General features: G+C 46.7%; 2 protein-coding genes across 3 annotated transcripts in view; one reads left to right on the plus strand and one right to left on the minus strand.

Annotated features, from left to right (window-relative positions):
* Positions 1-394: 394 nt before the first annotated feature.
* The window catches only part of XPNPEP3 (X-prolyl aminopeptidase 3), a 34,857-nt gene continuing 9,398 nt past the window's right edge, over positions 395-25,853 (plus strand). The window contains exons 1-5 of one of the 2 annotated variants that reach the window (XM_056137449.1): positions 395-508; positions 6,897-7,013; positions 18,767-19,174; positions 20,104-20,306; positions 23,243-23,305. In XM_056137449.1, coding sequence (XP_055993424.1) covers positions 445-508; positions 6,897-7,013; positions 18,767-19,174; positions 20,104-20,306; positions 23,243-23,305 — 855 coding nt within the window. In that variant the 5' untranslated portion in view covers positions 395-444. Of the gene's footprint in view, positions 509-6,896; positions 7,014-9,838; positions 9,951-18,766; positions 19,175-20,103; positions 20,307-23,242; positions 23,306-25,853 lie in introns of those variants that run through there. The other variant, XM_056137450.1, reaches the window with a different exon arrangement.
* On the minus strand, positions 3,687-4,616 carry DNAJB7 (DnaJ heat shock protein family (Hsp40) member B7). Its single transcript, XM_056137452.1, has one exon. It carries the CDS (start codon positions 4,614-4,616, stop codon positions 3,687-3,689), a length of 930 nt encoding a protein of 309 aa, XP_055993427.1.

Raw genomic sequence — 25,853 nt, forward strand, 5'->3', positions numbered from 1 at the left:
CCTCCCCGCGCCGGTGCAGCCCGCCTTCCCCGAACAGACGCGCTTAGGGCTAGAATATTCTCTCCTGACCCTGATGGGACCCTCGCAGGGGCGGGTGGATCGACCCCCCTCCCGGGAGACACGCCCCCGACACTTGGGACCCGGACAGGCGGCCCGTGCGCCTTAGGGAGCGCGGGACGCCATGATGCCAAAAGGCGCGTCAGGTTACACTCCCCCCCCCGCCCCCCCCACACACACGCGCGCGCGCGCGGCGGGCGCGGCCGGGCCGTGACGTCATCTCCCCGCGCCGCGCGCGAGGAAGGCCTGGCGCGCGGGCCGACCGGAAGGGGCGGGGCGGAGGCCGCGTTTCCTGGCGACGCCGGCTCGCGGGCCCACCCCCCCGCCCCAGCCCGCCCTCGCACGTTGTCTTCCTCCTTCCCATCCGGACGTGCGAGCGAACCCGGCATGCCTTGGTTGCTCTCAGCATCTAAACTGGTTCCCGCCAAAGCAGGTGCCCGCGGCCTCTCAGGTTAGACTCATCTCCCACGGGCCTTTTCCCCCCCCCCGTGAGAAGCCTGGGGCGCCCCGGCGGGGTTGGGGGGAGAACCACGTTGGTGCCAGGCGTTGTCCGGACCGTGGTGCCCACGGGGCCTTCGCGCCGTCCCCGGGGCGCCCCGCGCATCTCTGCACCTGCTGCACCTGGCGAAGGGTGGGCCGTGAGTTTCCTCCCCCCTGGAGGTGGTCTCGGATTGGCTGCGGAGAGGAAAGTGTGCCCTCCCCTCCCCTCCCCCCCATCCCAGAGCGGGTGTCACCAGGCTTCCCCGGACACAGACGCCGAAAATGTGTTGCCACGTTTGTTGCAATAACAAGAGTGTCACACACACAGGGAGCTCTTGCCACTGCTACTTTCCCCGGAAACCCCATTTTTGTGTGTTCAAAGTCACTTGGAGGCCGGCTTCAGAATAGACCGGTGGCTTTTTATTTGTTGAGTGGCTTTTATTTGAAGGAGTCGGGAAGGAGGGGACCCTCCCCACCCCCACCAAACAGTGCTCACGAGGCCCCTCGCAGCGATGCGGTGCTTGGGGAACACGACCACGACCACATCCCAGTGACTGATCTCCCAGGACCGCCTGAAAGCTCTTTGTGTAGGGGGAGACTGGAAATAAGTGGGATCATTTATTTTATTTTTTTTTTATTTTAAGTCGTCCTGTTTCGCGAGCATTTAACACGCTAAACACGAAGCATAAAGCTTAGTGAAAACTAAACTGTACGTAGCAAGTGGATAAAGCCATAGCACCACGTTGAGGCGTTGGGGGCTGGTAGGTTAAACCGTGTATGATCAAATTTGGTTTTGAGTTCAAAGCTACAGTGACCAAAGTGTGTGTACTTGGAGTTATTGAAAAAAATGCGATGGTAATTATGTCCAACTTACTCTCTGCTCTGAAAAATAAATGATTGTCCTGAAGAACTTACCCTTCAGTTTTAACACTTAAGCTGCAAACACTCGCTTCTTTCCCCCCTCTGACTCGTCAGGGAGGTAGTTCAAAGGACATAAACTCGTGGGCACTGCATGTTCCCCTGAGCACTGCCAGATATGACCCAACACTCCCCCCCCCCCCCCAAAAAAAAGCCCTTTGTAATTGTAACTCATCTTTTTTTCCTTACATTGTAGCCCTAGCTAAAGGCAGTATTTCAATTTTGCATGGAGGGCAAAGTTAAAACAACCGATTTAAAACAACCTCTGAGCAGAGCTGGAAGTTGCTTGGGGGCAACTTCCAGCTCTGCTCAGAGGTTGCTCCTGGAGGTGTTCAAAGGATCTTGCCATACCAGGGGTTGAACCCAGGCCTCTTGCATGCAAAGCATCTACTCAGGCTGTTGGACAACCTTTGGTCCCCAAAAGACAGTATTTTTAGAGTTACATGTTTGTAGTACCAGTATGTATCCTTAAAAAGAAAGTTTTTGGGCTGGAGCAATGGTACAGCAGGTAGGGCATTTGCCTTGCATGTGGCCAACCCAGGTTCAATCCCCTGCATCTCAAATCGTCCCCCAAACCCACCAGGAGTAACCCCTGAACATGTCAGCTGTGACACAAAAGCAAAAAAAAAGAAAAAAGAAATAGTTCTATATCTGAAGTTGATTGTCTTGCCTACCTAGGTCCCATGACAACTTTCTGTGAGGAATCTAGCTTAGTTTTCTAATTATAGCAAAATACATGTAACAATGAACCTTGCAATCTTTATCATTTTAAAGTATGCCTGATATGAGGGGCTACCCCAGGCAGTGCTCTAGGTGGGCTGAGGGGGATTGATGAGACCATCTCAAACTGTCCCATCGAGAACTTTTTTACCTCCCCAGTAACCATACACCTATTAAATATTTTTATGGATTTGACCTCATTTATATGGGGTTGGGCCATGTGCATCAGTGCCCAGGGGCTATTTCTGATTCTGTACTCCTAGCAGTGACCCCTTGCAGTGTTCAGAGGACCACATGTAATGCTGGGCATCAAACAGTGGTCAGCACACACTAAGCAGGTACCTTACCTCTTTTACTATCTCTCCAGCTTGAATTTGACTCCTTTAGATAGCTCATAAGTGGAATCAAAAAGTATTCGCCTTTAAGTGATAGACTTCACTTAACCTAATATATCAGGATTCGTCTAAAGGTATGTAACAGGGAGGCAAGAGAGAACATACAGCAGCCCTGGTGCTTGAAGGCTCGGCACCCCATATGGTCCCTGGGTCCTGCCAGGAGTAGTGTTGGAGTGCTGAGCACTGCCAGATGTGTCCCCAAAACCAAAAATAATAGTGTAGCAGGTATTTCTTTTTAAGTCTGAGTGATCTACTATTTATACACATACATACACACACACACACACACACACACACCCCTCTTGATTACTCACTTCACAAAACTAACATTTGGGTTGGTTCCATCTCTTGACTAAGTGTAGCTGTGAACAGGTGTACCAATATACCTGGCTTTGTTTAAAAGCTAATACTTTATACTTAAATATTTGTATTTACACTATCTTCGGTTATTATCAAATGTTCTGTGTCAGTTGGAAAATGAATAATTATTTGGTCTGAACCTGTATATCTTCTTTGGGGTGGTGAGTCCACAAGTGGTGCTCAAAAGACCTTGTGGCCACGCTCGCCAATTCTTCAAATGGCCCTGACGGCCCAACACACATATCAGAGCACTGCTGCTTGTGCCCTGCAGTGCTGGGGACCCCAAGGGCCATCCCAGAGAGAGCTGGATTCACAAGGCTTCACCCAGTGATGCCTTGTAGGACTAGGGACAAAATAGGTTCTTATAAATGCCCCCTCACCCCTCCTCCACGCGTGCCTCGAGCTGTGTGTCTTACTACATTTTTATTTGCTAAGCTATACTTATTTAAGAAATTTGTATAGTTTAGTGAAATAGAAATTTAACTCTAGTACTAAAGAAAAACTAATACGCAGACTTTAGCTCAAAATCAAAAAACAATTTCTGCTGTCTTCCAAATTATTAACGTGACTGTCGCTACAAACTTATTTTTTTTAACATAGCTCATTCATCACTGACCACTGCCCATAAGCCTGCTAAAATTAGAAACAGTCTTATTGTCGTATCACACAATCATCTACAAAATTCAGTGATTAACCAAGACACAAGAAGAATTGTGTTCAAATGTTATATGAACATAAGGAGTCTGAAGCGTCGAACTACCGATTCCTTTTCGTTGGCTGCTTCTTCGCCTCTTTATGCTTCTTTTTTTTCCTCCTACTTCCTTCTTTGAACCCCACCGAGAAGAGCGAGGGATCCCAGTGGCTGGAGACCCACGGTATATCTTGTTCATCATCGTCCACAAAAGTGCATTGCGGGACGTGCTTGGCGCAGGCCACAGCCGAGTGCCTGCACGCTCTCCCGCAGATGCATTCTGAGAAGCACTCCTCGTCTTCTGCACCGTTTATATAGAAGGACTGGAGCTCGCTGTCATCTTCAGCTGCTTCTATTTCTGGTTCAGAATCGAAATTTCTCTTTGTATTGACATATTTGCCATCAACAATTAGATGGGCGGTTTCAACTTTAGGTAAAGAAATGTAGTGACCTATCCCAGTATCGTCAAACGGTGGGGAAGAGACTGAATGAAGGTGCTCGTGGCCCGGCGACCCAAATGGTGTCGGTCCCAGGTCACATGACAGTCTGCTAAAAACTGGACACTCGTAGGCGTTAGAGAGAAAGTTTCTCGGGCCTCTGCATCGGCATCCGCAAGAGCTGCTCGGACTGTTAAAGAGGTCCTCGAGTGAGCTTTCAAAGAAATGAAAGGAAAATGGATCCTTTTCCCCAAAGAATTCTTTGAAGACATCATCTGGCGTACGGAACACGAAGCTATACTCAAAAGAGTCACCAGGATGACTTCCACCTCCGCCATTTAACCCTTCTTTGCCATATTTATCATAAATGTCACGCTTTTCGTCATTCGACAGTACCTCATATGCCTCCGCTACTTCTTTGAATTTTTTCTCCGCTTCTTCTTTGTTTTCCGGATTTTTATCAGGGTGCCATTTAAGTGCCACTTTGTGATAAGCCTTTTTAATTTCCCCAGCTGACGCGTATCTCTGCACTCCTAGAATGTCATAGTAACTCAACATGATTTCACAGACTGTTGGAAAGAATGGGCTGAGTAAGAGAACCTAGATTCTGTTCAGCTCAGCCTGTGCTGCTGGTGGTAGTCGAGACTGAATACGGCTAGACATATTCTCACATTAAAGGCCTTAACTATCTCACCGTGGACCTACCTCTGCTAGGAGAGATTCGGACTCTGGCTGGGTGCCGTGCAGAGTTAGCAGCTTATGTCAGAGAGGGCTGCATTATGCTGTCACTCTGGGCTTGAGGTAAGGACTAGATTTTCCAAGTGAAGCTAACCTGGAGTCATACTAACCTAACCTGCTCGAGGTGTTTTCCTAGCGGCCCCCAACAATGCCTGATGAATTCGTAGGACCTACCGTTGATGCCCCAGAACAGAGCAACCCTGCTTAAGAAAACTCCAAGAAATACATATATATATATACACATTTTCAGATTATATTTAAAAAAAAGCTCACATCACCCAAATTTTAACATGTTAGTGATCTATAGAATGTCTTAATGGCTCTTGCCAAAATAAAACAATCCTCACACTGTTTCCTATATGAACACTTCTGTAAGCCTGTTCAGCAGTTCTTTATAACAGACATTATGAAATAATATTATTTCGATTGTGTTTTGGGACAGGGGTTGGGGCTTAGGATGGAAACATCCTGAATTTGGTGGTGGGAACGTGTGATGATGGTGGGATTGGTGTTTGAATATTGAATGTAATCAAACATTGTGAACTAAAAAAATTTTTAAAAAAAGTAATGTGGAGTTCATGCCCAATTCAATCAGCTTAATCAATGGCTGAATAAATAGCAGTGCTCCTACATTATAAGAATAAAAAATCAGGAAAAAAAAAAAAAGAAAACCCTGAGATCATCGAGCCTTACTTATTTCTCTGTTCTTCCATGTTTGGGGCTGGGAAAATGAATTGGGAACGGTGGGAGAAAAAGTAAGCAGTTTGCAGTTATTTACAAGTTTCAGTTGACAGCGCTGCAAGAGATATGTAGTAACAGTAGGATGGGGTGCTGACAGGGTTACATAAACACAGGGTTAAGCAGTTCTAAGTGACGCCTTACCACTAGACCCGGCATTTTAGGGAAGACTTGCTGAAGGAAATAGCCTGAAAAACTTTCTACTGATCTTTGCTCATTTAAAGTTTACCACTGTGGGGCTGGAGCAATAGCACAGTGGGTAGGGCATTTGCCTTGCATGCGGCCAACCCGGGTTCGATTCCCAGTATCCCATATGGTCCCCTGAGCATTGCCAGGGGTAATTCCTGAGCGTAGAGCCAGGAGCAACCCCTGTGGATTGCCGAGTGTGACCCAAAAAGCAAAAATAAATAAATAAATTTTACCACTGTAAGATATAAGGATTTTGAAAACTGGTTACTTACGTCTTGAATATGTAATAATAAATACCTACTTTATTGAAAGCAGTTTTAGCCACTTGGAGAATGCACTAATAAAAATTACCTCTTCTCATAGTTTTGAAATGTTGGTATAAATGATAAAATAAGGGCTGAAGCAATATTGTGGTTTGTCTTGCATGCCACCAACCCAGGTTTGATACCTGGCATCCCAAGCACCTCCAGGAGTAATTCCTGAGCACAAAACTAGGAGTAACCTCTGCGTATCGCCAGGGTGGCCCAGAAACCAAAAATATAGTAATTTAAGATGATGTGTTAAAAAGTAAGGGTGGAAAAAGCATAGTTTGTTTTTAGTTTGTTTCTGGCACAGAGTTTTGTGGGGCCTGGGATTGAGCTAGGGCCTCACTTGTGGCTTGCAAATTGTGCTTCAACTTTCTCAGCCGTCTCCCTGGCCTGTTAGATTGGTTTTAGTTTGGCTTTGGGGATTCATACATGATAGACCGCACGCAGGTGTGGAGGTCAGCCTCCTGCATGCAAAATGTGCCCAGCCCATTGAGCTTTCTCTCTGGCCCCAGAACTAGGAGCGAGATAAACCTGGATTCAATCCCAGTTTCTCCAAAGCTAATTGCTTCCCCTTTGTTCTGCCAAGTTTGCTTTTATGTGTTATCTTCCTTCTGTTAACACCTTCTAATCACCCTGTATCTATGTACAAACCTCTATTATGCTTTAGTGATTGTAAAGATTTTTTTTCAATTATTCTTATCCAACACAGGCCCTAGCTGACACAAAGTCCTCAATACTGAAGGATAAAATAATGTTCTTTGCTCTAAAGCAGGAAAGGTAGATAACCCACCTGCAGAAGATAAATGTATATATCCTGGGAACTGTTTCTATCTTCTGACCCATGTTGGTCTTACTTTCCCCTCAGGATGCTGGTCCTGTTTCCAGCGAAGATACTCCCTCCAGCCCATCCCAGAGAGGAGAATCCCAAACCGCTACTTAGGCCAGCCCAGCCCTTTCACACACCCGCATCTCCTCAGACCAGGTAAGGACTTCAACTATAACAATGATTTTGCTGGTTGGTTGATTTGGTGCTTAAGAGTTCTTAAGCACCTAGTGCATTGCTCAGGGGCTCCTGGGGCTCCTGCATCCAAGGCAGAAGCTTCATCCTCAACCCCAATAACTGTTCTTCTTGAGATGCTTTGTCTAGGACAGTATTGTCCAATAAAATTTGTTCCAGTGATAGAAATATTCTAGACCTGTGTTTTACAGCTGTATCCACAAATGGCTGTTGTATACTTAAAATGTTATTGCTAGTGCAACTGAGGAACTGGATTTTTAATTAGTTTAAATTTAGACTTGAATCTCTGCATGAGATTGCTAATACTATATTGACAATACCAGTCTATAATATTAACTATGGTAAGGCTTACAGATGCCAGAATGATAGTACAGTGGGTAGGACATTTGCCTTGCTCTTGGCCTACCCAGGTTTGATCCTGGGCATTCCGTATAGTCTCATAGCACCTTGAGAAATAATTCCTGACTGCAGAGCCAGGAGTAACCCCTAAGCACAGCCAAGTATGGCCTAAAAAAACTGAAAAATAATGGTCTTTCATTCACATAATTCCAACACCACACCCATTACCAGGTACCCACTTCTCTCCCCCAAAGACCTTTCAACCCCACCAACATAACTCAATTTTTTTTAATCAGTTCTGCCATTGTGTTGATTTTGGCCCTTCTTTGCTACCTTGCTTTAAGTCCTGCATATGAATGAGATCATTGTGTATCTTACCACCTTTCCTTCTAATTGATTTTATTTAGCATGATATCCTCTAGTTCCATCCATGTTGCTGAAAATTGCATGGTTTTGTGTTTTCCTCATTTCAGCATTTTAAAAGAAAGTTCTAGGGAGGTGGAGGGAAAGCTCTGTGGGGTGAGTGCACACATGGATTTGATCCCCAGCACTTCACAATTTCTGAAGAGCTGTGAGGAGTAGCCTCTGAGCCAAGTTAAGTATGGCAGAAAAGAAAAAAATGAAAGTTCCGGGGCCAGAATGCTAGCACAGAGGGTAGGGCATTTGTCTTGCAGGTGACCAGCCAGGTTTGATTCCCAGCATCCCATTCGGTCTCCTGAGCACCAACAGGAGTAATTTCTGAGCATCACCTGGTGTGACTTTCCCCTCCCCCAAAAAGAAAAAAATTTTAAAGTTCTGTTACTCTCTAAGATATATTGATAACTCTAAGATAACTATTGATTTCTTGTGAATTGCTGTATTTAGAGTCTTTTTTTTCCCCCCTTAACTTTAGAATGGAGGAAAAAACTCATTGTTTGGGCGTTGCTCCTGGTGGTACTTGAGTGCCAGGGATCGAACCTCGGGCTCTTTGGCACAGCATGCTCTGCACCCCATTGTGCTGTCTCCTGCACTCTCCTAGGTCCTGAAAATGTTTTGGTGGCTGTTTGTCTGTTGGTGGGGATTGAGCTCACACCCAGGATGCTTGTGTGCTGCGCCCTGCTCTGAAGTAGAGAATTGCTCCCTGCAGCGCACAGGGGATCAAACCAGGATTGATGGCATGCAAGACAAGCATCTTTTTGTTGGTTTTGCTTTTGGTTTTTGGACCACACCCACAATGCTCAGGGTTTATTCCTGGCTCTTCACTTAGAAGTTACTCTTGCTGAACCTGGATCCGCCACATGCAGGGCAAGCTCCCTGCCCACTGTACTATAGTGTCAGGGTTTAGGCACTTGTGTTGGGGCCTTAACCCTTACACTATCTTTCCTTTCCAATTTGTGTTGGGGAGAGCCCCAACACAAGTGCCCTAACCCTTACACCATCTTTCCTGTCCTCCCAAAATACTTTTTCTTTAATGTTAAACACTTACCCCAAAATGTAAACAACTATTTCTGTATAGATTATGTAAGATTTCCAGATCTAAATAACTTTAAGAAGCATCCAGATCCACAGCTTTAAGAGGTGATGACAGTGATAAAGGTGATGCAAAGAACTGACAAAGGTTTATTTTCACTAATTTTTTTTTTCCAGAACGGGGATCAAACCCAGTTTCTGTGTGCATACAAGGCACTTTACCACTGAGCCTCATCCTGGGCCCTGTCCTCACAGGTGTTCCTTCTCAGTAAGTTACCAGTGTTGATGCTAGGAAATGTGGTGTCACATTACTGTTGCTCAAATGCAGTCCTAAAGATTTTTGTTTCATTTAAGAAGATAGTTAAGGGGCTGGAGCGATGGTACATCGGTTAGGGAGTTTGCCTAGCAAGCAGCAAACCCGGGTTCAATTCCCAGCATCCCATAGGGTCCCCCAAGCACCACCAGGAGTAATTCCTGAGTGCAGAGCCAGGAGTAACTCCCTGAGCATCACTGGGTATGCAAAAAAAAAAAAAAAGAATAAGAGAGTTAAGTGATGAACCATGTGAAAGAACTATCATCCCAAAGAAGTAGATAGGGTAAAATCAGATGTTTTTAGGAAGAGCAGTTTTTGGTGGTTTTTTTTTGTTTTGTTTTGTTTTTTTTAATATTTGTTTGTTTTGTTTTGTTTTGTTTTTTGGCGATGCACAGGAGTTACTCCTGGCTCATACACTCAGGAATTACTCCTAGCGGTGCTCAGGGGACCATATGGGATGCTGGGAATCGAACCCGGGTCGGCCACGTGCAAGGCAAATGCCCCACCCACTGTGCTATCACTCCAGCCCCAAGCAGTCAGATTTTTAAAGGAAATAAATCGTTGCTTCTTTCACGGGAAGTTAAAGCTATATTGACAATATAAGCGTATTTTTTAATAGTCTAAGTTTTCTTTAGAAATGTGTTGCTCTTTTACTCCCTCCACTCAGTGTGTCTGAGTGAGGGCTTCCTTTTGCTGATTCTTCATCAGACTGGAATTCCTGCTGGGAGGGCAGCTGAGACTCAGGAAATGCAACTCACCACTGAAATACACAAGAAATCAGAGTTTTTCAAAGCTGTAAGGTAAGCTTAATAGCAATTCAGTTAGTATTCATTTAAGTATTTCTCTGCTGTATCAGTCTACTTCCAACTTTAATTTTTAATATAGAATTAATATTAAGTTTTACCAGCTTTGAAATTTTTTGATTTCTTGTGGTGAGACATTTTTTACATGGCATTTTCCAGGCCTTGAAGCTACAATCTGTCCAAGAATGGGTGATACACAATCTTCCCTCCCCCACTCTCAGGCTGCTGGAGTGACCCATGGCAGGGCTGTAGCAATCTCAGGTGCAGTTGGGGTGCTTTCTGTTTGCTTAAGGAGAATGCTTTATGGCAAAACTCATGTCTTGCATGCATGAAACCTGGATTTGATCCCTGGCACTGCAGAACAAAACAAAGCAACCAGGCAAAGGTAGATTTGGGTGTGTGGGACTGAGACACTGAATAAATCTTTTCAGAGAAGGGCATGGTAGACCAAAAAGTTTGGAAACCTTGACTCATAGTCATTGTCAAGGTCATGATTGCTGCATCTGGACTGTTTGCTACTTGTTACTTGCTTATTAACCACATTGAGTAAGGTATGTGAATATATTTACACGTAGATTTTTGTGTATATGTGGAACACAAACATTTATATGTATATATGTATATGTACATATATATGTATGTGTGTCTGTATAATATATATGCCTGCTTGCCCTCACTTTTACTCCCATGAAGATAGACTTTTGAACATTGGGGTAAATGAGAAGGAATAAAACACAGATGAGATTCCAAAATAAAATCATGACTGTGGCACTGATCAGTGGACTGTGTAATACAGGGCCAAGCTGGGGCCGGCCACACATAAAGCAAGCTCCTCAACCCTGTACCAGATGGACAAGCCTGAGAGAGGGTTCAGAGCACTTGTCCTGTGCGTTGGTACTGGTTGGATTCCTGGTACTTTTGTTGTTGTTGTTGTTGTTGTTGCTATTTTGTTTTGGAGCCACACCCAGCTGTGCTTGAGGCCTACTCCTGGCTCACTCTAGCCTCCCAATTTCTTAAATATCTGTTCTTTTAGAGAATAAGGTTATCATTTATCACTTGTTCCGAAAGGTTTCAGTTTTATTGTATTTTCCCAATATTTGCTACTAATCAAGACTTGTGAAAAATAACCCATTTCTTTTCTAAAAATTACAGAAATTAAAAGTAGCGTATACATGATTTTTTTTCCACTCACGATTCCACCACTCAGGAAAAAAAAATAGTTATATGTGTATTCGTGTTTATCCCAGAGCTGTTTACAGTAGTTAAGAGGTGGAAACATATTTTAGAGAGACACAGAGAGAGCGAGAGAGAGAAGCCTGAGAGTATAGTGGATAAGGCACTTGTCTTGCATGTGGGGGATCCGGGTTTGATCCCCAGTGCCCCGTATGGCCCCCCCAAGCCCTATCAGGAGTAAATCCTAAGCACCACTGGATGTGCCCCACCCCCCCCAAAAAAGGAAGAAAGAAACTGGGTGCAAAGGACAGCTCATGGTAGAGGAATCTTAATAATTTTATAAAATGACTTCAGTACTATTGGAAACTATCACATTTCGATTTACAAATGAGAAACATTGTATTATATATACTTCTGAGTTGTTTGGTTTTGTTTTCCTTTGAGTTCACACCCGATGGTGCTTGAGGGCTGCAGGGATTGTGCCGGCAGTGCCAGTGATCAAACCCAGGTAGTCCGAGGGCCCAGCATGCGCTCGGTCCTCAAAGCCGTCTCTCCACCCCAGCCTTACTATATAACGGAGGGGTCTATTGGTATGCCCAGGTATGCGGTCTTTGCATTCTATGCAGCGCTTAAGGACTTCTCCTAGCTCTGTATTTGGGAAACCATATGCCATGCCACGGGTCAGGCTGAGTGTGACTGTGTGCGGGCTAAGCACCTTTTTACCCCTATACTATCTCTCCAGTCCCTCTCAGATATTTTTGGGGGAGCCATACCTGCTGGTGCTCAAGTCTTACTTCTGGTTCTCTCCAGTCAAGGCTTGGGTACCATACATGGTGCAGGGGATGGAATCTGGGTTGACTGCAAGGCAGCACTCTACCTGCTGTACTCTCTCCAGTGCCACGCCACACCGGCAGTGCTCAAGGCTTACTCCTTCCTCTGTGCTCAGGGATCACTTCTGGGAGGCTCGGGGAACAATATAGGGTGCTGGGGATTAAACTCAGGTCAGCCATGTGCAAAGCAAGCACCCTACCCACTATACTGTCCCTCCAACCCTACAAAGAAGAGTGCTCAGAGGGGTATAAAAGATCATTTTCAGTGGGGTTGAGGGTTACCCGCGCCTGCCGTTGTAGGGTAGGCACACGCTGAGCCAGTCAGTGTAGCGCGCCTGCATTCGCGGCCGCACGACGTCTTATCATCTCATTCCTACTTTGGACAAACTGGCAGGCTACCGAATGTAGCCTGCCCACATGGCAGGGTCTGGCAAACTCCCCGTGGTGTACCCAATATGCCAAATACCAGTAACGATGAAGGGTCTCATTCTCCTAACTCTGAAAGAGCCTTGAATATGGCACTTTAAAAAAATAAAATCTCAGGGCTTGGACGAAGAGACATTACTGGGACCTGCTCGAGGCAATCGACAAATAACAGGATGGTTGTGATTGTGGGGTTGAGGGATTTGGGTTATTTAGTTTTAGGGCCACACCCAGCTGTACTTGGGGCTTGCTCCTGCTCTGTGCTCAGGGATCACTCCTGGCAGGCTTGGGGTACCGTGTGGGGTTCTGGGGATCAAACCCGAGTCAGCCATGCGTAAAGCAGGAGTCTCACATGCTGAACTCTCTCCATCCCCAAAAGATGATTTTCTTTCAGTGGGCCGGGGGAGAGCGTTGTTTTGTTTGCTTGGTATTCTTTGGGCCACACCTGGCAATACTCAGAGCTTGCTCCTGGCTCTGCTTTCAGGGATCACTCCTTAGCAGAGCTCAGGAGTGCCAGGGATTGAACCCAGGACAGTCGTCATACAAAGCAAACCCACTATACTATCACTCAAGGCTACTTGTAACATGATATATATATTTGTACTGTTATTAATGGGAATGAGTTAAAGGTTGATTAAGGTCATTAAAAGTGTGAATTTCCATGAATTGGGGAAATAGGATAGTGTAGGGGTTAAGGCACTTGTCTTGTATGCAGCCAACCCTGGTTTGATCCCTGGCACTGCATATGGTTCTCTGAACACAACCTAATGTGGCCCCCAAACTTAATCACTTCACTTAACTTCCCGTTAGTCGTTGATTTGCTCGAGCAGGCGCCAGTAACGTCTCCATTTGTCCCTGTCGCGTGCTAGTGTAGCCCAATGGCATCTGTTCGCTCCGGGAACATGAAGGGCCTCAAACCGATCGTTCATGATCTTGACAAAGAAGTCTGACCATCTGGTAGGTGGGCGGCCACGCGGTCTTTTGACATCCCGTGGAATCCAGTCGGTAACAGCTCTAGTCCAGCGGTCGTCTTTAAATCTCATTACGTGACCAGCCCATCTGATTTTCGACACCTTGGCAAATGAGACAGCGTCCCTGATTCTTGATCGTCGACGGATGTCAGAACTCCGGATTCTTTCTCTCATTTGAGTGAAACGTGATATTCCAAGCATAGCTCTTTCTATTCTTCTTTGGGAGACCTGAATAGCGTTCTCATCCTGTTTGCGTAGGGCCCAGGTCTCTGAGGCATATTTTTTTTTTTTATTAGTGAAACACCATGAGGTACAGTTGTAGATTTACAAATTTTTGTGCTTGGATCTCGGTCATACCACGATCAAATACCCATCCCTCCACCAGTGCCCATTTTCCACCACCAGGATAATATCCCTCCCCTGAGGCATATGTTAATGCAGGAAGAACAGTGGAATCAAAGAGATGTGCCCGGAGCCGGAGGTTCTTCGTCCTCTTAGCTATTTCTTCGACGTTCTTGAAGGCGTTCCAAGCCGCTCTCTTCCTCCTGCGCAGCTCGGGTGCCAGGTCATTTGTCGTGTTGACCTCTCGACCTCGGTACACATAGCTGTTGCATTCGGAGATGGTCGTTCCATTGAGAGTGAATGGGGCGTCAGGAACGAGGCTGTTTCTCATAAACATTGTCTTCGTAAGATTCAGCTGTAGTCCTACCTTTCCACACTCACGGTCAAAGTCGGCCAGCATTTGTGCCGCTTGGCTGATGTTTGGTGTTATTAAAACAATGTCATCAGCAAAGCGGAGGTGGTGTAGTTGCTGACCATCTATCTTCACTCCCATTCCTTCCCATTCCAGTCGTCGCATGATGTTCTCAAGGGTGGCACTGAAGAGTTTCGGTGAAATGGTATCACCCTGCCGCACCCCTCTCTTGACATCAACGATCACTTCTTTGTAGAATGGTGAGATCCTGGTAGTGAATCCGCAATACAGCTCATGGAGGATCCTGATGTATTGGGCTTGAATGCCCTGATTGGCTAGGGCTTCAATGACCGCTTCCATCCCATCAGAATCAAAGGCCTTCTTTAAATCAATGAACGTTAGACAGAGCGGCATCTTGAACTCCTGAGAAACCTCAATGAGCTTGGTTATCGTGTGGATATGGTCGATGGTGCTGAATCCTTTGCGGAACCCGGCTTGCTCACATGGTTGTCCTTCATCTAGTGTTCTGCCAATCCTATTTAGGATGACTCGAGTGAACAACTTGTAGATGACAGACAATAGGCAGATCGGGCGATAGTTGCCAATGTCATGGAAGTCTCCCTTCTTGAACAGTAGTACGGTCCTGCTGGTTTTCCATTGGGACGGAACCTTGCATTCAGACAGGTAGCGAGTGAAGAGCCGAGCCAGTGTATTGATGAGTACTGACGGCAGGTTCTTCAGGTGTTCAGGTCTGACCTTGTCTGGGCCGGGTGCTGTTTGTTTCTTTACCAACGAAATGGCGTGTCAGATTTCGGAAGGGAGAACGTTGGGAACGACATATCCATCCTGTGGAATTTGGTATATCGGCAAGTGGACACGGCTATCGAAGAGATTTGAGTAGAAGTCATGGATAATCTTCTCCATTGCCGTTCTGGAGGATGTGATGGATCCATCAGGACGTCGGAGGGCAGTCATCTTGGTCTTATAGTTGGCGAAGGACAGGCGGGCGTTACGAATACTTTTCCCGGCTTCTGCCGCATCTACCAGTACTTCTGCTCTTCTCTCTTTGAGGTCTTCCTTGATCGCATCTCTGCACTGCTTTGCGAGCTCGGACGTTAGCTTGCGGTTGCCTGAGGCATGCGCCAAACCACGCTGGCGAATTAGCTCAAGAGTTTTTGAAGACAGGCGTTTTTTTGTGGCTATCTCTCTCTTGGCGTTCCTTGCACATTCATGGAGGTGCTGAACCAGTCGATCGTATTCCTCGTCAATGTTGTCAACAATGGCATCTTCCCATGTTGCCGCAATAGTGCCAAAGAGTTTCCAGTTGGTGGTCGTTCTGGGAGTTCTCTTTTTGAACTTTGCAGCCCTTTCTCCCTGCTCTGTGAAGTAGAATTTTGCACGAAGGAGACGGTGGTCCGATCCCGTTCGAAATTTTGGGACAACAGCGACATCGGTCAGGCAAAACCGTCGATTGAATATGATGTGGTCTATTTCGTTGTGGAATCGTCCACCAGGAGACTCCCATTTTTTAAGAAAATTGACCCCCAAACAAAGCAACAAAAAGTGTGAATTATTTTTGGCACAGGGAGGGGACCAGAGGGAATGCCAGGATCATACATGCAAGGTACGTAGGTCCCCTGCTGCAGAGCTGCACCCTTGATCAAAGGACTTTTGACTTTTCTTAATACTCACTTCAGCACATATAATTCATTTATTCTTTGGAATTACTTAGCTGTTTAACCTACATACAGCTTCTGTCTCTAAAAAGATTCTATATTTTTTATTCAATTAATAAAATAATCTTTGTTTGGTTGGGTTTTGTTCTTGGTGTGACATCCGGTGATGGCTTAGGGCCTACTCCCGGGTCTGCGGCACTCCTGGTGGACTTGGGGAACCATATGGGATGTGGGGGGTGGAACCTGGGCCGTGATGTGCAAGACAAGTTTCCTTCCTGCTGTACTATCACTGCAGTCCCTGAAATAATATTTATTTAATTTTTCACACTTAATGTGGGATGGTGGTAAGAAATGAAGGCAGGAGCTTGGACCCAGGGAGATAGGCCGATGCTAGAGCCACGTGCCTGGCTTGCGCATGGCCCTTAGAGATGTCCAACACTATATAGTTCTCCCAGACCACCACCGTGGCCCCTCAGCTCTGGGCCATTAGGCCTTTACTATTGGTCTCAGCATTACTGAATGGCCCCCGGGGCTCTAAGCACTGCCAGGGGCTTGCCTGTGTTAAGTATAAGGTGAAAGAGGGCCAGGCTCCAAAGAGCTCCGATATTTGTTTTGGGTTCGGTTGGCTGAGTCCCTTTGGGGCTCCAGGGCAGATACTACAGCAGAAGAGTAGTTGAACGGTCTCCCATTCGTGTTCACGTGCCAGTGTTGCCAGCCTCAGAAAGTGCCTGGTGTACCCAAGGAGTAAATACTGACGCTGGCACAGACTCGTCGTTGGTGGATTGCTTCTGGCTTAAATTCTTTCCACTCATGAATACTTTTCACTCAAGAAATGCTTATGTGACTGAGTAGATAGGGGTATAAAATAGGAAAAATCAAACATTTATTGAAAATAAGTCATAAATAATTTTTTGTTATTATTATTAGTCTTGGGTCACATCTGGCAATGCTCAGGACATATCCTCCTGGCTGTACTCAGAAGACAGTATGGCATGCCGGGGATTGAACCTTGATCAGCCACATGCAAGTCAATTCAGGCCCATCAAGAAATATCTCTCTAGCCCCATAAAGAATTTTTGGCAGGGAGATAGTTAAACAGACGTGGCATTTGCCTTGCCTTGAAAAACAAGCTGAAGTATCAGCTTGTACTGCCAGGAGTAATTCTATGTACAAAGGCAGAATAACCCCTGAGCATCGCTGGGTGTGACCCAAAAAGCAAAAAAAAAAAAAAAAAAAAGTTTCTGCATGTCCAAGGAGATGACAGAATTAACTGGAGCACATGTTTTGCATGTGGGCGCCCCAGGTTTGATCCCAGCACCACATGGTCCCTCAGGTACAAGCGCACAGAGTGTGGACACTGGATATTGCAAGTTTTGCACCCTTCCAAAACACCGGGGGCGGGAGGAGGGGGAAGCAAGCAGGGCCAGAGAGTTTAGTGGGTAGGGCACTTCCTTTGCATATGGCTGACCCAGGTTTGATCCCCAGCACCCCATATTGTTTCCCTAGCATCACCAGGAGTGATCCTTGAGCACAGCCAGGAGTGAGTCCTGCGCATCACTCGGTATGGCCCCCAAACAAAATAATATAAAGCAGTTCTTTAAAATTTTGCACTCTTCTTTTTGTTGTTGTTTTTGTGAACGGCCCCCAACTGTGCCCGGATGGCCCAACTTCACACACACCCACACACACAAACACACAGCCTCAGAGTGCTCAGGGCCCACCAGAATAGGGCTGCAGGTAGGGTCCCTGGCTGGGGGGTGCACACCCAGTGATGCTCAGGGGTTACTCCTGACTGTGTTCAGGAGTTACTCCTGGCAAACTCAGAGAACCGTATGGGATGCTGGAGATCGACCCAGGATCAGTCCCGTGCACGGCAAGCACCCTACTGTACTTTCTCTTCAGCCCCCTGAATGGGTACATGTAAACGTGGATCAGGCGTTACCCTCCCATTTTTATTACAAAATGTTGGCTGCGTAAATCATTTTGTAAATAAAAGGCTTTTGGACTTGAACCTAAAGTGAAACAGGTATCGTTTCCATTTCAGAGGGGAAGTATTTACCCAGTTACCAGCAGGCAGCCATCATAATGGCAGTGTGGTAGGTACTAATACTAAGAACCAACACGTAACATGTTCAGTTCACTGTTAATAGGAGGTAAAAAGTGAAAAGTCTTATTATAGTTATTGTTATGTCTTGGAAATTTAACAGAAAATTATTCTGGCTCTTGAAGACCATTTAACAAATACTTGTCAAATGCTAACTCCAGTTATTCTAGACCCTGGAACTGTAACACGGAACACACAGACAGCGTTTTATGCCCTCATGGAGCTCACGTCCTTGGGGGAAGTCAGACACAGGTGACTTCCTTCCCGCTCATCAACCTTGTGCATTAAAACTTCAGATTATAGCTGGGCCGGAATGATAGTACAACGGGTTGGGCATTTGCCTTGCATGCGGCCGACCAAGCTTCGATCTCCAGCATCTCATATGGTCCCCCAAGCACTGCCAGAAGTGATTCCTGAGTGCAGAGCCAGGAGTAACCCCTGAGCATCGCTGGGTGTGACCCAAAAAGCAAAAAACAAACAAAAACAAAACTTCAGATTATATACCTAACAGTATATATGATGTGTCTACATTCTACATGGTAATATTTGATTCAGTGAACCAGAGAGCTAGAAGAGATCTTTGTTTGTTTTCTGTTTTGAAGGTTATGCCCAGAGATTCTAAAGGATTCTCTGAACTTGGGAATCCACCTGTGGTGGCGGTTGGGGTTCCACGCAGTTCCAGAAATCAAGCACAGTGCAGAGCTTGTACCTCAGCGCTTTGAGTCATCTCCTTGGGCCCTTTACGGAGTCATGACTCTGACTTTCAGGCTCAGATTGCTTTGTAGAATCACAGTTTGAAATCTGGGTTAGCTCCTTGGTTCCCATATATACCACAAAGAAATTCGATGCAAATTGAAGACATGAACTGTGTCTCCTGCTGATTTCTACCCAAAGTGCTTTGACCAAAAAAATGTAACCATCTCTGTTGTTTGTCATTTTTAGGGGAGGTGACGCCAGGACTTTCCCAGGTGGAATATGCACTCCGCAGACACAAATTAATGTCCCTGATCCACCAGGAGACACAGGGGCAGAGTGGGACAGACCACACCGTGGTTCTGCTGTCTAACCCTACGTACTACATGAGCAATGACATCCCCTACACCTTCCATCAAGACAACAATTTCTTGTACCTGTGCGGATTCCAAGAGCCTGATAGCATTCTGGTCCTTCAGAGCCTCCCTGGCAAGCAGTTACCAGCACACAAGGCCGTGCTTTTTGTGCCTCGGAGAGACCCCAGTCGAGAACTTTGGGATGGCCCACGGTCTGGAGCTGATGGGGCAATCGCTCTGACGGGCGTGGACGAAGCCTACACCCTGGAAGAGTTTCAGCATCTGATCCCGAGACTGAAAGGTAATCAGTAGGCGCAGCAGTTAAATCATGGGCCTCTGCCGTTGAGATTTTCCCTGCCCACGTAAGCCATGTTCTCAGTTCCCTAAAATGATCCCGATAGTGGCATTTCCCAGAAGATCGGACTGCTTTAGTGATTTCACTTATTCAGTTGCTAACTCTCCAATCAATTCTTTTTTCACAGAGACCGTTGATTGTCTTACTTCTGAAAAAGTACAGAATTTCCTTTTAGAGCAGAAAGTGAGCGTGAGCCAATATAGGGTTACAACCAGACCTTCCTCCACCTCTTGTCTTCATGCTTTTGCCAGCATTTCAGATGGGGTCACATGCTCAAGGATTGATCCCTGTGTCCCCAGCATCAGAATCCCGTGATGATGCGTCCTGGAATGATAAATGCATAAATAAGAGGAATAGAAAATCTTGGGTCTCCTAACAGAATATGCATTTAAATAAGATTCCAAAATGATTCTTCTGCACACTTGTATTTTTACCCCTTGTATGAGTCCCTGTCTCTACGTTTATAAAGTTATGACCACAGTATTTTGCCATTCTTATTCTGTAGTTTCTTAGAACCTGCACTACAATATTATCTCACTTGAATCTCACTCAACCCATTGTTCTGATGCTTTGGACCTTTTTTGTTATTGTTTTCTTGGGGAGGGGGGCAATACCCAGCAGTGCTCAAGACTTCAGTCTCTGCTCAGGGATCACTCCTGGTGGGTGATCATGTGGATTGAACCAGATCCACCACTCACAAGGCAGTTCTCACACCCACTATGCACTGTGATTTGATTTCAAATCACTTCAATTCTAAGCGTTTCTGCTGCGCCCTTTTAGAAAAGCATTGGCTCTCGTTCAAGTCATTCTGATAGTTGGTGTTTCTTGCAATAAGTTACACTTTTTTCTTTTAATTTTTGGCTTCTCCTGTTAAGCCGAGGCGACTACGGTGTGGTATGACTGGATGAGACCGAGTCACGCGCAGCTTCACTCTGGCTACATGCAGCATCTGACTGAGGCCAAGGCCAAGAGCAGGAACAAGGTCCGGGCTGTCCAGCAGCTGATACAGCGCCTCCGGCTCATCAAATCTCCTGCAGAAATCGAGCTAATGCAGATTGCTGGCAAGCTGACATCAGAGGTACGATTCCTACTAAGAAAGTATCTCCCAGGATTCGCCGGCACCTGGGGGTCATGTGCCCGCTGCGGTCATTTTCTAGTTTCCAGCCCCAGGGTTAGTGACCTTGGCTAGAGCCTTTCTCAGTACCTTGCAATGTAAGTCTGTCTGCCTTCTTGTGGCTCTTACCCAGGACTTAGTTATTTCTTCTTTCCTTTTGATAAGGGCAATTCTTTGGACCCTGTCTGAACCCATGGACCCAACATGACAGTGCTTGCAAATCTGCACTTGATTGGAAAGGGTACAGTAGCACAGTAGCTTTTAAGGGAGAATACCAAAGCAGGAAAGAGATAGCGCCTTGACGTAGCCTAGCCCAGCTTGTGTGACTATGGTTCAAACCTTGGCACTGCATAAGTGTCCCTCCCCACCTCCCAATTGCCAGGATGATACCTGAGCACCACTCTGTGTGTGTGTGTGTTTGTACACATATATATCCGAACACACACACACACACACACACACACACATATATCCGTACACATATATATAACCTTGAAGTGGGCTTGCTGAATCAAATGATACTTCTGTTTCGTATTTTGAGGAATTGTCATAGCGCCCAGGCCATTGTATATTCCACTAGCAGTGCACAAGTCTTCCATTTTCTCTGTATCTGTACCCAGCTCTTTCTTTCTGATTTTTGGTTAATGGCCATCCTAATGGTTGCTTACGGGTTTTATTTGCATTTCTCTACTGTTTAATTAGGCTGAGCATCTTTTCATGTCCTTGTTGACCTCACAACACTTGTCACAAGGCCTTGCCCAAAGTTATTGCCATAGGGGCCTAAGAAAGTACAGTAACTAGGGTGCTTGCCCTATTACATGCCGCCAACTCCGATTCAGTTCCCATCCCTACGGTCCTCCAAGCCCTGCAAGGTGTGATCCCTGTGCGCAGCCAGGTGTAAACCCAAAGCAATGCCAGGTGTGGCCCCCCAAGAAAATACAGAAAAGAAATACATTTGGGTTGGAGAGATAGCTAGAGAGACTGAGGTGAATACTTGACGTGCTGGAGACCAGGATTGACCCCTAAGCTCTGCATGGTCCCCCAGCACTGCCAGAAGAAACCACGAAGCGTAGAGCCAGGTACAGTTCGTGAGCACTGTCTAAGGCTGAATCAAAAAAAAAAAGAAGAAGAAGAAATTGACTTGAAGCCACAAAGACTGAGCTCCTGTGCCCGCAGCCGCGCGCAGTACCTGAGCACCAGGAGTGGCCCGGGGACCCAGCTGGCTGTAGCTATGGAGCCCCTTCTAGTGCGGCCTCAAAACCAAGGAAATTGGAGCCGCGGGATTCCCAGCTCTAGATGCCCTGAGTGGTGGTCACTTGTGAACAGACTTCTCCCTGCTCTGTGGCACTCCGTAACCAGCCGAAACACTTCTCCTGACCTCCGGGGTGTGGCCGACCAAGCTCTACTTGGTTCTCTTCCTGTCAGTGACGCAGGCGTCCCAGCTGGCTGTCCTCAGCCTCATGCGATAACAGGGCACAGGACTGTCTATGACACGTAATGGGTAAGGCTGCCATCGTGCTCGTTGTCGGCATGTCCCCAGCACGACGCTTGTCTCGATGACTGTCTCAGGGCTTCTCAGGGAGATTCGAGTCGCCTGTAAAAAGACTCGGACCCGTCGCCCTGTTTGCGCTCCTCACGCAGGGAGCAGGGCAGGCTGCTGCTGGTTTGCCCGGTGTGTGCGGCCTCGCGGGCTCGGGCTGGGTGCTGTTCTCTCCCTTCCCCGCCCGTCCTCGGAGCCCAGCAATTTTAATTTGGGACCATTTCCGGTTTGTAATTTTGAGACCCTGTGTGGACTGTGGACCTACTTTCAGTGCCACCTTGGCGCTGCCTCTCCTTGCTACGGCTTCAGCCTCTGGTGCCCTCCCACCATCCCACCATGGGAGGGTTTCTCTGGGATAGGTGGAATAAGCTATTCTAGCATGACGTCCTCGGCGGCCGCCAGCTGCCTGACTCGGGGTTCACTGTGGGAATTTAAGTGTGCGCAGTGAGGAAATGAGCTGTCCACAGCCGCTTAGTTTTAAGCCCTTATGAGTAAATTGCTAGGAAAGTCTGGAAATCCTTTTTCATAACCTGAGATCCAGAATCAAAGTCAGGTGGGAAGCCCCACTTGGGGTGCTCCAGGTGCTGTGTCATTCCCAGCTGTGTGAGGCCAGAGAGATGGTACATGACGTTTACTTTGCATGTGACCAACCCAGGTTCGCGTCTCTGCATCGCATATGGTCCCGAGTACAGAGTCAGGACTAAGCCCTGAGCATCACTGGGTGTGGCTCAAAATAAAAAGAGAAGACAGGGACATTACTCTTTCGAGTGTCTTCGTCTGGGATGTATCTCAGCGGCAGGGCACTTGCCTTGCACACATGCAGCCCTGGGTTTGATCTCAGCGCTGCAAAAATGAAAATTAGAGAAGCCATAGCTATGGTTCCCTTGCAGGCAGTTAACCCGGTGTTCCATCCCCAGCGCCCACCAGGATTGATCCCTGAACACGGCTAGGAGCTGGGTGTGGCCCCCGAACCGAAAAATAAGTGGAAAATAAAAAATAGAATAGCCCAGTTTCCTTTGGCTGGAGCTCCACCTTCTGGCCAAGGGTGAATGAAAGTCAGCTGAAGGAGGTTGATGCTTGCTTTCTCGTGGGTCAGCCGAGTGTAAGCCACACCTTACCTGCTGAACTCTCTCAGGCCTGAGGGGGTATTTTTTAAATGATTACTTGAGGGGGTGGGCTGGAGCAATAATGCCAGATTTGATCCCGGCACCCCATAGGGTCCCCAGAAGCCATTTCCTAGGCTCTGCAGAGTTAGGGGTAAGCCCTGAGCACAGCTGAGTGTGGCTCCCCACAAACAGTATTTCTTTTAATACTAATTTTTTAAGCAAACAAGCTGTTTCTTACGCTCTCTCCGTTGCAGGCTTTCATAGAGACCATGTCTGCCAGCAAGGCCCCCGTGGGAGAAGGCTTCCTGTACGCCAAGGTGAGCGCCCAGACCCGGACTGGTTTGATGGAGGAAAACTAAAGTTCTTACGTTTTGTTTTGTTTTGTTTTGTTTTCATTTTATTTTTCCCCTTACACCTTACATAAATACTGTGGTTTACAAAATTGTTCATGGCGCTTTGTTACAGACATTTGGTATACCAATACTAACCCCACCACCATTGCACCTCCACCATTATCTCCAGTTTCCCTAGCTACCTTTAAGCCTACCGCCATAGCTGACCCTCAATAATTTATTTTTTTATATTGCTTGTTATAATTTGCTAAAACAATGATCAAAAAATGTTTCCTCAGAAGAAAGTTAGTGAAGATTGTGTATCTCACCACAGAGCTATTAAGACATTACAGGTTGAGCCTTCTGTGTTGATACTTTGTTCATCTTTGTTACATCCCATCCAATCTGGTGTGCTTCCTCCTGGTGTATCAGTGTAACAAGAGTTTGAGCTGTCGCTCCAAGAAATCAAAAATTTTTAATGGTGTTATAGAGCTGAGTTGGAGTTCAACTTTTAATGGGTCTCGGCTTTGGGGTACGTGTGGGACTGCCAGCGTTTCCCGAAATACAGGGAGATGGGGGGAGGTTGCCCATCCCCCACTCAGTGAAAGCCTGGAGATTTCAATCACCAAACCTGAAGTTTCCAGCAAATTAATTTCTGGATGAGGCTCAACCCAAGCAGTGGAGTCCAGCTGGGAGCATGGTGACAGTTGTGGAGTGTGAAGGATTTTGGCTGCTGGGGTTCTGTTTAGGCAGCTGCTGGGCTCAACTGCCCCACTTCCAGGATGCTCCAGATGACTTGGCCTTGCTTGGGGTCCGGAAGAATCTCTGCAACTTGTTGATTTCATTCAAGATTTATTTATGAGTCTCTGGATCATGGCCCGTGAAAAAAGCTTACTTGAAAAAGCCAGAGGTCAGTTTGCGGCAGAAAAATGAGTGGACTATGTGTTAATTGATGGTACCATGCCTCCCCGGGAGGGACGGGGTGCTGCTACCTTCTGCCTTTTTCCCCCTGGGCAGCAAGATGGCGGCCACCTTGTGGCTTTTTGGAAAGCCAGGTATGAGCCGGCAGTGACGGGCAACTGCAACCTCATGGGAAGGGGGGAGGCCGTTCCCGGCTCGTCCTTCACACCCTACCGAGGCCACGAGTTGCCCCCCACGAGCGGCTTTCCGGCATAGTCATGGCTCCAGAGCCACAGAAACCAATCTCGTAATTATCTGGCTCTTGGCAGAGATCCCTCCCAGACTTAATAAGTAAAATATCAGAAATCCAAAATCGTGCGGCCGCAATAGCAGCCGCACGACATCATATGGTTCTCATAACCAGCTGTAGAAAACAAATTATTTCACAATGCCTTTTCAGCAGTTCTGATTGTTGGATGTAAACTTTAAACAATCATAGTGCATTTTTTGTCGAAATAATGAATGTAATCAAAGTAGGAAAAAAAAATAGAAAAAGCCAGAAGCGGTTCCTGGGCGTGACTCATTCTATTGATTTGACTTTAATGAAAGTAACCTGGTTATCAATAGAGAGGACCATGTCTGGTAATTATCAGATGAGTGTAAAATATGCAGACAACAAGTAAATGAAGAACATTACAAAGTAGTGGGACACGGATATACTATGATCAAGGCATTCACTGTGCATGCAGCCAACCCCCGGCTCCATATCTGTCACCACATAGCCCCCCGGGCATTGCCAAGTATATTCCTATAGACCCCCAAGCACTGCCAAGGTGTCCAGGTGATCCCCAGCACCATAGAACACCCGCAACAGCAGTGCCTTCTCTGTCCCATCCATTGAACCCGGTTAGCCAAGAATCACCAGGAATTGCCCTGAGGCCTCCAATACACTCTAAAAACTAAAAGACTGCCGGGTAGAATAGACAAATAAAGATATGATAGGAGAGCGGCTGGAGCGATAGCACAGCGGGAAGGGCGTTTGCCTTTCATGAGGCCAACCCGGGTTCGATTCCCAGCATCCCATATGGTCCCCCAAGCACGGCTGGGAATGATTCCTGAGTGCAGAGGCAAGAGTGACCCCTGTGCATCGCTGGTTGTGACCCAAAAAAAGTGAGAAAAGAATAATTGGGGATTTTTGTTTTATTTTTGGCCCATACCCAGCAGTGCTCAGAGTTTACTCCTGGTTCTGCACTCAAGGATCATTTCTGGCAGGCTCAGGGGACAACAATATGGGATGTTGAACACGGGTCAGCCGCTTGCGGAACAAGCGCCTTATTCACTGTACCATCACTCCAGCCCAAGAATAATTATTTTAGTTTTGGGGCTGTCCCCAGTGCTGCTCAGGTCCCTCTGGCAGTGCTTGGGGACCAAGTGGATGCTAGGGGTACTGCGTGCAAAGCATGCTCTCCAGCCATTTAAGTCCCCGTGCCCAGAGTTTTGAGTTAGTGAAGACAAGATTGTTCATCGTACTATAATGCCCCACATACATACTAGGTTGTCATGGAATTAGTGGAGCTGACTCCTTGCCTGGCCTCCTTTTTCACTTCTTCCAGAACATAGAGGTTGGTTGAAA

Source organism: Sorex fumeus, unplaced genomic scaffold, assembly GCF_029834395.1.
Source record: "Sorex fumeus unplaced genomic scaffold, SorFum_2.1 ptg000125l, whole genome shotgun sequence".
NCBI classification, from domain to species: Eukaryota; Metazoa; Chordata; class Mammalia; order Eulipotyphla; family Soricidae; genus Sorex; species Sorex fumeus.